This window comes from Podarcis erhardii (genome assembly GCF_964252035.2).
Source record: "Podarcis erhardii genome assembly, chromosome: 15".
Taxonomy (NCBI): domain Eukaryota; kingdom Metazoa; phylum Chordata; class Lepidosauria; order Squamata; family Lacertidae; genus Podarcis; species Podarcis erhardii.
In genome coordinates, this window is record NC_138505.1 from 19,581,738 (window position 1) to 19,593,943 (window position 12,206).

Genomic DNA, 12,206 nt, shown 5'->3' on the forward strand with positions numbered 1-12,206 from the left:
TCACTGCTCTACAGCGCCCTCTAGTGTCACATTTTTATAATGCATTTTTGCAGATATAAAAAGCAAAGGACCACCTTCAATTCTAAGCTTTTAATTCAAAGAACGAGAACAAAGCATAAACCACAGTCCCTTGTCAACAGAGGGCTATAAACGCAAGTGACAATGTATGTGTGCAGCATTCAAAGATCTCCTAAGAACATCAAAAGGCCTTGTTACACATTGGTTTAAGTGACACATTTTTGGGGGGTGGGGTGCGGGGGGCAGAGGAGAAACATTTCCAACATTAGATACTGGTATATTGGCAAAATGAGACCGAAGGCAGTGGGGTGAACCTCATCAAAAACACATCATGGACAAAAGAAAGCAGAAATTTCTAAAACCGACTGCTGACGAGGACACTGGGATCCTGCGGAGATACCAAGAGAAACTAAAGATAGCCAGGATATAAGCAGAGGACCAAAGCCCAGGGAGAGGCACCTTCCAGCATCTTAAGCACAAATGATGGAGCTGCCGCAGGGTTGGCACTGCCAGGCAATGGCCAAGGCCTGCATTTTAGTCCCCGACTCTGCTGCTGGTCTTTCTCCCCGCTGTCAGCACTTGTCCTGAGCGAGAGAGCAGCGACAGGATCAAAAAGAAAACTTCCAACATGCAAATAAAAAAAGCTCCCATTTGTGGTTTAGTGCAATCATTTTTGGATTTAAGGAGAAAAGTGGCGTTTGTGGTTTTGTTTCTCGAGAAAAACTGGACAGCCAGCAATTCCTGCTTAATGTTATCCCGCTCCCTTTGAAATCCCCGTTTCATAGCTTGCAAGGAATTCAGGGCTAAGTACCTCAACAGTCCCAGGAAAGACCTCCTTGGAACAGGGCTGGGCTGAGCTTATGAATATTTGAAAGCCTAGAGCGTTTTGCTGGGGGGGGGGGGGAGAGACACACTGCTCCTATGCATTTCAAGGTGGTGTAGGGAAATTTCAACAGCAGGGTGGAAAACTCATCAGCATGACCCCAGCAGCTCCATGCTGCTGTCCACAGTGTTTAAACCCCCAGAATTTATGCTATAAGGTGATGGGAGCTGTTTTGAGGGACGTGAGAATCTATATAGGTTGGCAGCAAAGCGGATTCTAGAGGAGTGCGAGTTCTGTGCATCCTTCCACCCTAAAAAATGTCACCACGCCGCTCCAAAAATAGCCAAAATGCCACACACACAAACAAACTTTTGCGGAGGACCACAAAAGAGAGATGTTATGCCACAGTTCCTTTGTTGTTGTAACAAATTCATTTACTGCACTTCCGACTGTCCCCCACAAGAAACGGTCTAGTATGGCCAATTATCTTCCAGAATCTATCTATCTCTGTTTGAGTTTCAGGAGCAGCTTGGAGCGGGGGCGTCACTTATTAGTCTTCAATACAGTTTACTTAACACTACAGGAAATGGGAGTTCTAAAGTCAGCCTCCTTCCATTTTGTGCCCCTCTTGGAATACAACTCGTATCAGCCCCAGCCAGGTTAGCCTATGGTCAGGAATGATGGGAGTTGTAGAGGACTGAAGATCTCCATTCTAGGAGAAGAAATCAGAGCAGGGGGAGGGTGGGGGCTGGAAGAGGAGAGGTTTTATTTCCCAGACAGCTGATTGTAGAGCAACGGCACATAGTTGTCCCACTCGGCCTGGTAGCATGTTCCTGCCACGGGGGGCCCCAGCTTATACTTCTTGCGGAAACTTTCCACTTTGAAATTGCCCCGTTTATCCCCGGACCGGTTGCTGAGGATGGGCTCGTTGCATTCCAGCTCCTGGGCTTGCTCGTAGACCAGCCACACGTAGCGATGGAGCCCTGCAGCGTGTGAGAGAGAAAACAAGGGTTGCGCACTTGCGTCAGGAGGAAGCGATCGCAAACCTCCCCTCCATCACACTCAAGTCACAACCATCCAGTAACACAGTGGATCCCAAAGTGGGTGGTGTCACCCCTGAGGGGCCGAGGGATTACCTGGGGGGGGGGTGCTTAGAGGCAAGGGGAGGCAGGAGGGTGCTGGGAGGTGTAATAGTTTATCAAATTTTGAAAAGCTGGTATCACTGGATCAAGGCCATTAATTCTGCAGAATAAAACGAAATCGTTTGGATTTCGATGAAATGTGCAACTCATTGTTACTGTTTTGAATTTTATTACAGTGGTACCTCGGGTTACATATGCTTCAGGTTACAGACTCCGCTAACCCAGAAATAGTGCTTCAGGTTAAGAACTTTGCTTCAGGATGAGAATAGAAATCGTGCTCCGGCAGTGCGGCGGCAGCAGGAGGCCCCATTTACTAAAGTGGTGCTTCAGGTTAAGAATAGTTTCAGGTTAAGAACGGACCTCCGGAACAAATTAAGTACTTAACCCAAGGTACCACTGTGTCTTCCTTAGAGGGTGATGCAAACCACTATTCCGAATAATGCTTTTTAATAGGGTAGGGGGCACTGGGGATGAGTTTATCAAACCAAGGGACGTGGTGGCCCAACCTTTCAGGGGGGGGGGGGAAACATGGCAGTAACATATGCACAGGATTCTGATTTTATTTTATTATTTTGCAAATAATTTTTGCTGCATTGTTGTAACAAAATACAGTCGTATCTTGGTTCTCGAAGAAGGCATTCCACAAGGCAGGCACCACTACCAAAGGCCCTCTGCCTGATTCCCTGTAACTTTGCTTCTTGCAGTGAGGGAACAGCAAGAAGGCCTTCAGAGCTGGATCTCAGTGTCTCAGGCTGATTGATGGGGGTGACAGGGCAGAGGCCGTTTAGTGCTTTAAAGGTCAGCACCAATGCTTTATGGAAATGTACTAGGAGCCTGTGTCCTTGTGCTCTTATTTCAGCCATGCAAATTCCTGAAGCAGAATAGTTTAGCTGTGCAGCTTTTCTTCTGCTGTTTCCAGCCTGCCTGATCCAATGGGTCTGCTTTCCCCTGCAAAGTGCAAACTGAGTCAAGACACTCAACAGACCTTGCCTTAAAGCAATGGGGCCAGCATTGCTGCTCGCTTACCTGTTCCTTTAGGTGGTCCAGATCCCACGTAGTCCGACAAGACGGTGCCGCTGCTGATGTCATTGCCTTTCATATTGACCACTAGGAAGTGGTGCCACTCCCTAGAGAGAGAGAGAGAGAGAGAGAGAGAGAGAGAGAACGCATCTGCCTCAGTTTCCCCAGAGTAAATCTTGCAGGAACACTTAAAAATTAGACCCTCAAAGCAGTTTAGTAAAAACGTAAAATAAAACCGAGAGGAAAAAATCACAAACATACTTTAAAACATACAAAAGTAAAAATACTAAAGAGATTAAAATTAGCTCAAGTTTCTAAGTATCCAGGTGGACTTGTCTCAACAAGAAGGTTTTAGCAGGAGCCAAAAAGAGGGCAGTGAAGGTTGCCTGCTTGATGTCAATAGGCAGGGAGTTCCTATTCTTATACCTAGTCTTATACAGGTGCTGCCAGATGCTGATGAGGCTCTTTCTGACGGCAAGCAATCAAGCCTTTACTGCCCTATTACGTCAGGCTTATGCAGGCCATCAAGCAGACATCTAATAGTTAATCCATTTCCAATTTTAGTTTTTTAAAATAGTATTTATTGCTTTGTTTTTATGTATAATGGATGTACCGTATTTTTCGTCCCATAGGACGCTCCGTCCCATAGGACGCACCTAGTTTTTTGGGGAGGAAATAAAGGAAAAAATTTTTCCCTTTATTTCCCCCCCAAAAGCAGGTTGGGGAAACCGAACCAGGTCGAGGAACGGCGCTGCGCCTCCCTGAGCTTGTGGGGCTGGCCGATGTCTGCCTCAGGCGGCAGGCTGCTATCCGCAGCGTGGGGAGCCCTGCGGGGAACCCCTGCAGGGCTCCCCACGCTGCGGATGTCTGCCCGGTGCGCGGGGCGCTCTGCTTCAGGGCGTCTTGCCCGCCGGGCGGCAGGCTGCTATCCGCAGCGTGGGGAGCCCTGCGGGGAACTCCTACAGGGCTCCCCACGCTGCGGATGTCTGCCCGGCGCGCGGGGCGCTCTGCTTCAGGGCGTCTTGCCCGCCGGGCAGCAGGCTGCTATCCGCAGCGTGGGGAGCCCTGCGGAGAACTCCCACAGGGCTGCCCAGGCTGCGGATGCGCTCCCGAAGCGCCAGGCGCTCTGCTTTCAGGGCGCCCAACGCTCCGGGAAGCAGGCTGCTATCCGCAGCCTAGACATCCCTGCCGGACCTCCTGCAGGGCTGCCCAGGCTGCGGATGTCTTCCTGAAGCCTGGAGAGCGAGAGGGGTCGGTGCGCACCGACCCCTCTCGCTCTCCAAGCTTCAGCGAAAGCCTGCATTCGCCCCATAGGACACACCCAGATTTCCCCTTCATTTTTGGAGGGGGAAAAGTGCATCTTATGGGGCGAAAAATACGGTAAACCACTGTTTTTTATGAATAGCGGCATTGTTTTTATATACAATATATAAATAAAAGGTATTTGTCAGGCATTGAAACGGATGGTTCAAATTTTGCAGCACAGCCACAGACATCTCTGCATACAGGAACAAGTTCTGGGATTTGTCTACTATAGAGGTGAGGTCTGCTTTTCCCTTACCTCCAAGGGAAGACCCCCTGCAACCTCCAGATCACCTATCTATTGCCTCATTTGACCTGGAAAGGTAAGAAATCTTTATATATTATTAAAAACAACAACACACTTCTTTTCTGCAAATCCTGGCTTCCCTTCTGGATCAAATCTGGCATGGAAATTCTGGATCTCACAGCCTGCCCCTCTCACCTGAACTTTGGGTTTTTCCTGCTGGGTGCATCGGGGTCAGTAAGGACCAAAGTGTAGAGCTTTTCTGCACTGCAGTTCTCCCAGTCAATCTTCGTCGGGCGATTCTTGACCTGCCAGAAACAAAACGGCAAGACCTTTAGAACCTATTCAAAAATATAAAAACGAAGACAACACATTCACCATCATCCAGCCAATCAAACCATGCCTTAACCAAAGTCACATTCACACAATACCTTTAAAGCACTATGACGCCAGCAGCAATGGCCCCCCCCCACCAAAAAAAATCGGGGAACTGTATTTGTTAGGGGTGCTGAGAAATTCAAGGAGGCCCCTATTTGACCCCAAAATGACTCCTGAATTTTTTTGATATTGATATTATGTTGTATTTTGTGCTGTTTTAAAGTCACATTTTAATCAACGTTTTATATTTGCTTTTAGCCGCCCTGAGCCCGGTTTTTAAACCAGGAAGGGTGGGGTATTATTATTATTAATAATTCTGCTCCCAGAGCTACAGTTCCCAGTGGTTTAACCATCAAATGCTCTTCACAGGGAACTTTGAAAACTGGCAGGGGCCTCCTAACAACTCTCAGCACCTTTAACAAACTACAACTCCCAGAAGTCCACACGGGACAGTTATATACAGTTTTCCTGCAGGGGCACCAAGCACAGGCCTGCAGCTGGGATTCACTTAGTTTAGGGATGAGGATCCTGCAGCCCTCCAAAAGTTGTTAAGAGCTGCAATCCTGTCATTGGACTGACAGGAGTCAGCTGGGGTTGATAGGAGTCAGAAGATCATGTGTTCCCAACTGGGAAAGAGGGAGAGGTAAGGCTGGATTTTATCTAGGGGAACTCAGGGACAGCCCACCTGCCATTGAATATGTGGTCATTCAAAAGTGCACCACTGGGACTGGTGCTTTCTGACAGCAAACATAGGAAGCTGCCTTCCTCCTTCTTTTTCTTCTTCAGCTTCCTATGTTTGCTGTCAGAAAATACCAGTCCTGGTGGGATCCTTACAGAGTATACCTAAAAGAACACTGTAAAAATTTAAATTCTTTGGCAGGTTTGGAGTGACCCCTGCATGACAGTAGGAAATTTTACAAAACCAATACAATTGAGACAATTTAGGAGAGACAATGGAACGTGCGCAGTTGAAAATGCAACTTAGGAACCACAATGGGGCAATCGGAAGTCATAATGGAATCTGTTACGTATGAATCTAAATTTTCTTTTTGGTAATATGTATCGATTTTGGATTGTTTTTGTTGATTTTTTTCTTTGTAAAATTAACAAAGCATTATTATTATTTTTTTTAAAAAAAAACATCATAGGAAGGTGCCTTATACAGAGTCTGGCCATGGGCCCATCTTTTTCAAGCTTGCCTGCACTGACCGGCAGCTGTTCTCTAGGGTTGCAGGCAGGGTGCTCTCCCAGCCCCACCAGAAGATAGGAGGGATTTGAACTTGCGACCTTCTCCAGGGCCCCAGTCAACTTAGCCGCAAGCAGCAGCAGCTCCGCACCGCCCCCGTTGCCGGTGACGCCTCTCCCGGAGGGTGCAAAGGGCGGCGGGCGCCCGCGCGCTCCTCCCCTTTGCTGCACGCCAGTCCCGGCACGCGCTCCAGGGGCTCCGGCAGCAGCCTGGCATCGGAGGAGGCGGGGAAGGCCAGACCTGGGCAGGCCGCTTGCAAGTCCCAGCCTCCCTCCTCGTCCTATTTCAGGCAGATGCCATATTCTCAACGGTTGCATTTTTGGCACAACCCCTCCGCCCCTTTGGAAAAAAAAAACCAACCCCAAATCTTATCGTCCTGTCTATTCTAAAGGAATCTCTCTCTGAAGCAGCGAACAGATGGATGGCAAATTAAAAAAACCTCACTGTCTTAAAATAAATTGCAGAACTGACGCACACAGACCCTTCCAATTGGGATTCCTTTGCCCTCATCCTCAAGTGCACATATTTCTCCGTGGAGGCAAAAAGCGCTCTGCGCCTTTTCGAAAGCATGGCGCTTTTAATTTTTATCTGCTTGCAGCAGATCACCGGCGCTAAACGAGGGAGGCCATGCACCACGCGCGGGCCTTGCTTCCTCGCGTGGTTGCAAACGCAGGATATATTTTATTTTCTGCAAAAGGGAGAGGTCCCACTGCGCACCTAGCAGACGTTTTCTTGGGTGATCTCGACCCAAGGAGAGACGGACGCATGCAAAAAGCAAAGCAGGCGCCGCTTTTCGCGTTGAAGGGGGAAGGCAGGGCAATTGTAGCCATTGTGCAAAAGGTTGGGGAAGCGTCTTGCATCTTGTGGGGGGGGGTGCAATTTCTTTGCACGGGAAGGGATTGTGGCGGGAGTGGATTACCTGGGTGGGAGTGAGGACTTTGCCCAGCTCGTCGATCTCCACCGACCCGTAGTTGACCGAAAGAGGAACCGCCGGCTTCTCATCCACCTCCAAGAGTTCTAGGGATATCTCCCAGTCAGAAAGATCTACCGCCATCTTCGCAAAAAGAAAACACCCACAAAGCCCCTTGATCTCTCCCGGGCAAAGATCGCGCGCACAATCCCCGTCCCAGCAAGAGAATCTGGCGCTAGATGAGTGACAGCGACCTCCTGTAATCCTAGAGGAGGCGGGACCTATCTGTCTTATGCCCATTGGTTCTTGGTAGAGGGAGGGGTGTACCGGTGGGGGGGTGTTCTTTGGAGAGGTGGGGTCGAAGCCTCTGGAAATGTCATAGAGCAGAGATGGGGGTCCTGGCATCTCCAGCCTAATGTGGTCCCCCCAAGCTCCCCATCCGGCCCTCGAGACCTGTGCCGCCTATGGACTTGAAAGTGCCTGCATTAAAAATAGATATTAAAATTTAAAAGCAGCCACCTAATTAATCAATCAAAATATTATAATCACCTAAGACGCCCTGTTTGTGCAGAAGTGACTTCCCATGTCTTAAGGGGTGCAGTTAAGGGCTCAGTGGGGCTTACTTCTGAGTAAATAGAAATAGGATTGCTTTCTAAGGACTGCAATTTTTTTAAAAAAACATTTTTATTAAACACTTTCAACATACCAAATAATCAATTACATTATTTCCCCCCTTCCCCCCTACCCTCCCTCTCCCCCCCACCAAGGACTTCCCTCAGCTCCCCTCTCTGATTTCTTTGCACATACTGTTCTCTGCATGTTATAAAATTGTACAAATCCTTGCCTTATCTGTCATGTGTTCAACTAATAAATTTGTGGTTGTTTATTCCAAACCTGCCAAGGAGTCCAATTCATTTTGTTGTCTTTTTAGATAGTTGGCGAAAAGTTACCATTCTTCCTTGAAGTCATGGTTGTCCTTGTCTTGCATTTTATATGTCAATTTAGCCAATTCCGTGTAGCTCATCACTTTTTCTTGCCACTTGGAAAAGCTGTCTGTGGACAAATGCAGGCTCCAAAGTCGCAGGAGATTCTGCGAGAAATAAAGTTATACCAAGTACAATATATGAAAATGATAAATCAGGGCATAGAATGGAAAATTAAACAGATGAGACAAAAGACTTTTGAATCGGCTAATAAATGTGGGAAGCTGCTAGCGTGGCAGTTGAAGAAAAGACAGAAGTTAAACACCGTAACAAACCTCGAAGTGGATGGAAAGAACATACAGAATCCGCAGGAAATTAGAAATTGCTTCCAGAGATACTTCAAACAACTGTATACACAAGGGCCACAGAAAGAGACTGAAATAGATCAATTTTTGAAAACCAATGGATTACAAAAAAATTCTCAAGAAAACAAGTTATAGATAGGTAGCCGTGTTGGTCTGCCATAGTCAAAACAAAATAAAAAATTTTTTTTCCTTCCAGTAGCACCTTAAAGACCAACTAAGTTAGTTCTAGGTATGAGCTTTCGTGTGCATGCACACTTCTTCAGATACACTGAAACATGTTTCAGTGTATCTGAAGAAGTGTGCATGCACACGAAAGCTCATACCTAGAACTAACTTAGTTGGTCTTTAAGGTGCTACTGGAAGGAAAAATTTTTTATTTTGTTTCAAGAAAACAAGTTATTACTGAACTATAAAATATCTGAACAAGAGGTGGAAGGTGCCATTCAGAATATGCAATTGGGTAAATCTCCAGGGCCGGATGGTTTAACCTCCAAGTATTATAGATCCTTAAAAGACTACTTAATTCAACCACTAAAGGAGGTTTGTAATGAAATTCTGGAGGGGGGAAAAGTGCCAGAGTCGTGGAAAGAAGCTTATATCACACTTATACCGAAAACTGAGTCTGAAAAGACACAACTTAAGAATTACCACCCCATATCCCTGCTTAATGTGGATTACAATTTTTTTGCTGATATTTTGGCTAAAAGACTGAAAAAAGTATTAGCAGAGGTGATACATAAAGACCAAGCTGGCTTTCTCCCTGGAAGACATTTGTCTGATAACACGAGGAATATAATCAACATCTCAGAAAAGTTATAAGTGAATATCAATACAAAAGCAGTTTTGATATTTGTGGACGAGGAGAAAGCCTTTGACAACATTTCTTGGAGCTTCATGAAGAAAAACCTTCAGGGGATGGGGGTTGGTCAAGGTTTTGAAAATGGTATAGGTGCAATTTATTCAGAACAAAAGGCTAAATTGATAGTTAATAATGTGGTGACAGAAGAATTTAAGATGGAGAAAGGGACACGACAAGGCTCCCCAATTTCCCCTCTCTTGTTTATCTCGGTCCTGGAGGTCCTGCTAAATATGATCAGAAGGGATCATCTGATCCAAGGTATTCAGGTCGGAGTTAAACAGTAGAAACTTAAAGCTTTTGCAGATGACCTAGTATTGACATTACAGGAGCCAGAGTCTAGTACTAAAAGGGTTTTGGAATTAATCCAGGAATTTGGTCAGGTGGTTGGTTTTAAGTTGAATAAGCAAAAAACCAAGGTTTTGGAGAAAAATTTAATACCGATTGAGAGAGAGAGGTTTCAGAAGGAGACAGGTTTAACATTAGTAAAGAAAGTAAAATACTTGGGGTGAACATGACTGCTAAGAATGTGAATTTGTTTAAAGATAACTACGAGAAATGCTGGTCAGAAGTGAAAAAAGATCTTGAAATATGGTCAAGCCTGAAGCTTTCCTTGCTTGGTCGAATTGCTGTTATAAAGATGAATGTATTGCCAAGAATGCTGTTTTTATTTCAATCATTGCAAATTATAGACAAGATGGATTGTTTCAAGAGGTGGCAAAGAGATATTTCTAGATTTGTCTGGCAGGGCAAGAAGCCCAGAATAAAATTTAAGATACTTACTGATGCTAAAGAAAGAGGGGGATTTGCCCTGCCAGACCTTAAATTATACTATGAATCAGCAGCATTCTGCTGGTTGAAAGAATGGCTGCTTCTTGAGAACACAGACATTTTAGATTTAGAAGGTTATGATAATGCATTTGGGTGGCATGCATATTTGTGGTATGGCAAGGTTAAAGTGCATAGGGCTTTCAAAAATCATATTGTCAGAAAAGCACTGTTTAATGTCTGGATAAAATACAAAGACCTACTTGAAAACAAAACCCCAAGGTGGCTATCACCTATGGAAGCGAAGGCTTTGAAAAAAATTAACATGGAGGCCAAATGGCCAAAATATTGGGAAATCTTGGAACAGGAGGGTGATAAATTGAAATTGCAGAGTTATGAAAAACTTAGATAAGGTGCGAGACTGGCTTCATTATTTTCAAATAAGGAGGCTTATAATTTGGACAAAAAAAATCGGCTTCCAGGTGGAAAAATCAAAACTAGAAACAGAACTGTTAGAACCCAAAGCTAAGACACTATCAAGAATGTATAACTTGCTATTGAAATGGAATACTGAGGATGAAACGGTAAAATCTGCTATGATAAAATGGGCACAAGATATTGGACATAACATGAATGTTAGATTGACATGGATTTAAAATAATGTGGTTTTCAGAGACGACGAGTATGAAAAAGAATGGAAGTGGCAAAAAATATTTGGGAAATAAGGGTATGGATTTGCTGATGGGATAATGAAACTAGAATACAGAACGGTGAGGTATGAGGAAGTCGGAGAAACTAGGTTGAGAAAATAAGGTTTGAAAGTTATACTTGTTGTCTTTGTTTGTGTCTGTTTTTATTGTTGTTGTTGTTTTTTCTATGTCTTTACTGGAAAATTTAATAAATATAATTATTTATTTTTTTTTAAAGATATTGGACATAACATTTTGTTCGCTGACTGGGAAAAGTTATGGACCACAGGAATAAAATTTACGGCATGTAATGCCCTAAGAGAGAATATTATGAAAATGATGTACAGGTGGTACATGACTCCAGTCAAGCTTGCAAAAATCTATCATTTGCCCGATAATAAATGCTGGAAATGTAAAGAAACTGAAGGTACATTCTTTCACCTTTGGTGGACGTGCCCAAGGATTAAGGCTTTCTGGGAGATTATCTATAATGAGATGAAAAGGGTATTTAAATATACTTTCCTGAAGAAACCAGAGGCCTTTCTCCTGGGCATAGTCAGCCAATTGGTGTCAAAGAAGGATAGAACTTTCTTTATGTACGCTACAGCAGCAGCAAGAATACTTATCGCAAAGCATTGGAAGACACAAGACCTACCCACCTTGGAAGAATGGCAGATGCAAGTAATGGACTACATGGAAATGGCGGAAATGACTGGCAGAATCCGAGACCAGGGAGAAGAGTTGGTGGAAGAAGATTGGAAGAAATTTAAAATTTATTTATAGAAACACTGTAAAGTTTTTGAATGTTGATGACATTGAAATGAAATGAAGGGGTTCTGGTAATAAGGTATAAGAATATGTAAGAATGGATTGATATTAGATGAAAATTTGAAGTTATAATATGTGAGGAAAAATAATTAAGGATAAACTTACAGGATATGAATTTGCTGAACCAATCTTTAAATGGAATACAAAAAAGGGAGGCGTGAGGAAGTCAGGAAAATAAGTTAATCAAAGACGAGAAATTAAAAAAGAGGGATTTTTGTTTTGTTTCTTTTCTCTATTGTTTTATGTTAAATGTTTGCGTTTTTGTATTTTTGTATTTTTGTGTTTTGTATTTTTCTTGTGTTTTTCTTTCTATATATTGTTTTATAATTTCTTTACTGTTAAAATGAAATAAAATATTATTTAAAAAAATAGAAATAGGATTGCTTTCTAAGGACTGCAATTTTTTAAAAAATTTTTTATTAAACACTTTCAACATACCAAATAATCAATTACATTATTTCCCCCCTTCCCCCCTACCCTCCCTCTCCCCCCCACCAAAGACTTCCCTCAGCTCCCCTCTCTGATTTCTTTGCACATACTCTTCTCTGCATGTTATAAAATTGTACAAATCCTTGCCTTATCTGTCATGTGTTCAACTAATAAATTTGTGGTTGTTTATTCCAAACCTGCCAAGGAGTCCAATTCATTTTGTTGTCTTTTTAGATAGTTGGCGAAAAGTTCCCATTCTTCCTTG

The 12,206-nt window shown here is 44.0% G+C and overlaps 1 protein-coding gene across 1 annotated transcript; it reads right to left on the minus strand.

Annotated features, from left to right (window-relative positions):
- Window positions 1-75: 75 nt before the first annotated feature.
- On the minus strand, window positions 76-7,328 carry LOC309330430 (phosphatidylethanolamine-binding protein 1-like). Its single transcript, XM_081842103.1, has 4 exons — window positions 7,093-7,328; window positions 4,748-4,857; window positions 3,010-3,110; window positions 76-1,824 (listed from the first exon to the last, which is right to left on the minus strand). The coding sequence occupies exons 1-4, from the start codon at window positions 7,225-7,227 to the stop codon at window positions 1,607-1,609; spliced, it is 564 nt and encodes a 187-aa protein (XP_081698229.1). The 5' UTR covers window positions 7,228-7,328; the 3' UTR covers window positions 76-1,606.
- Window positions 7,329-12,206: the final 4,878 nt, after the last annotated feature.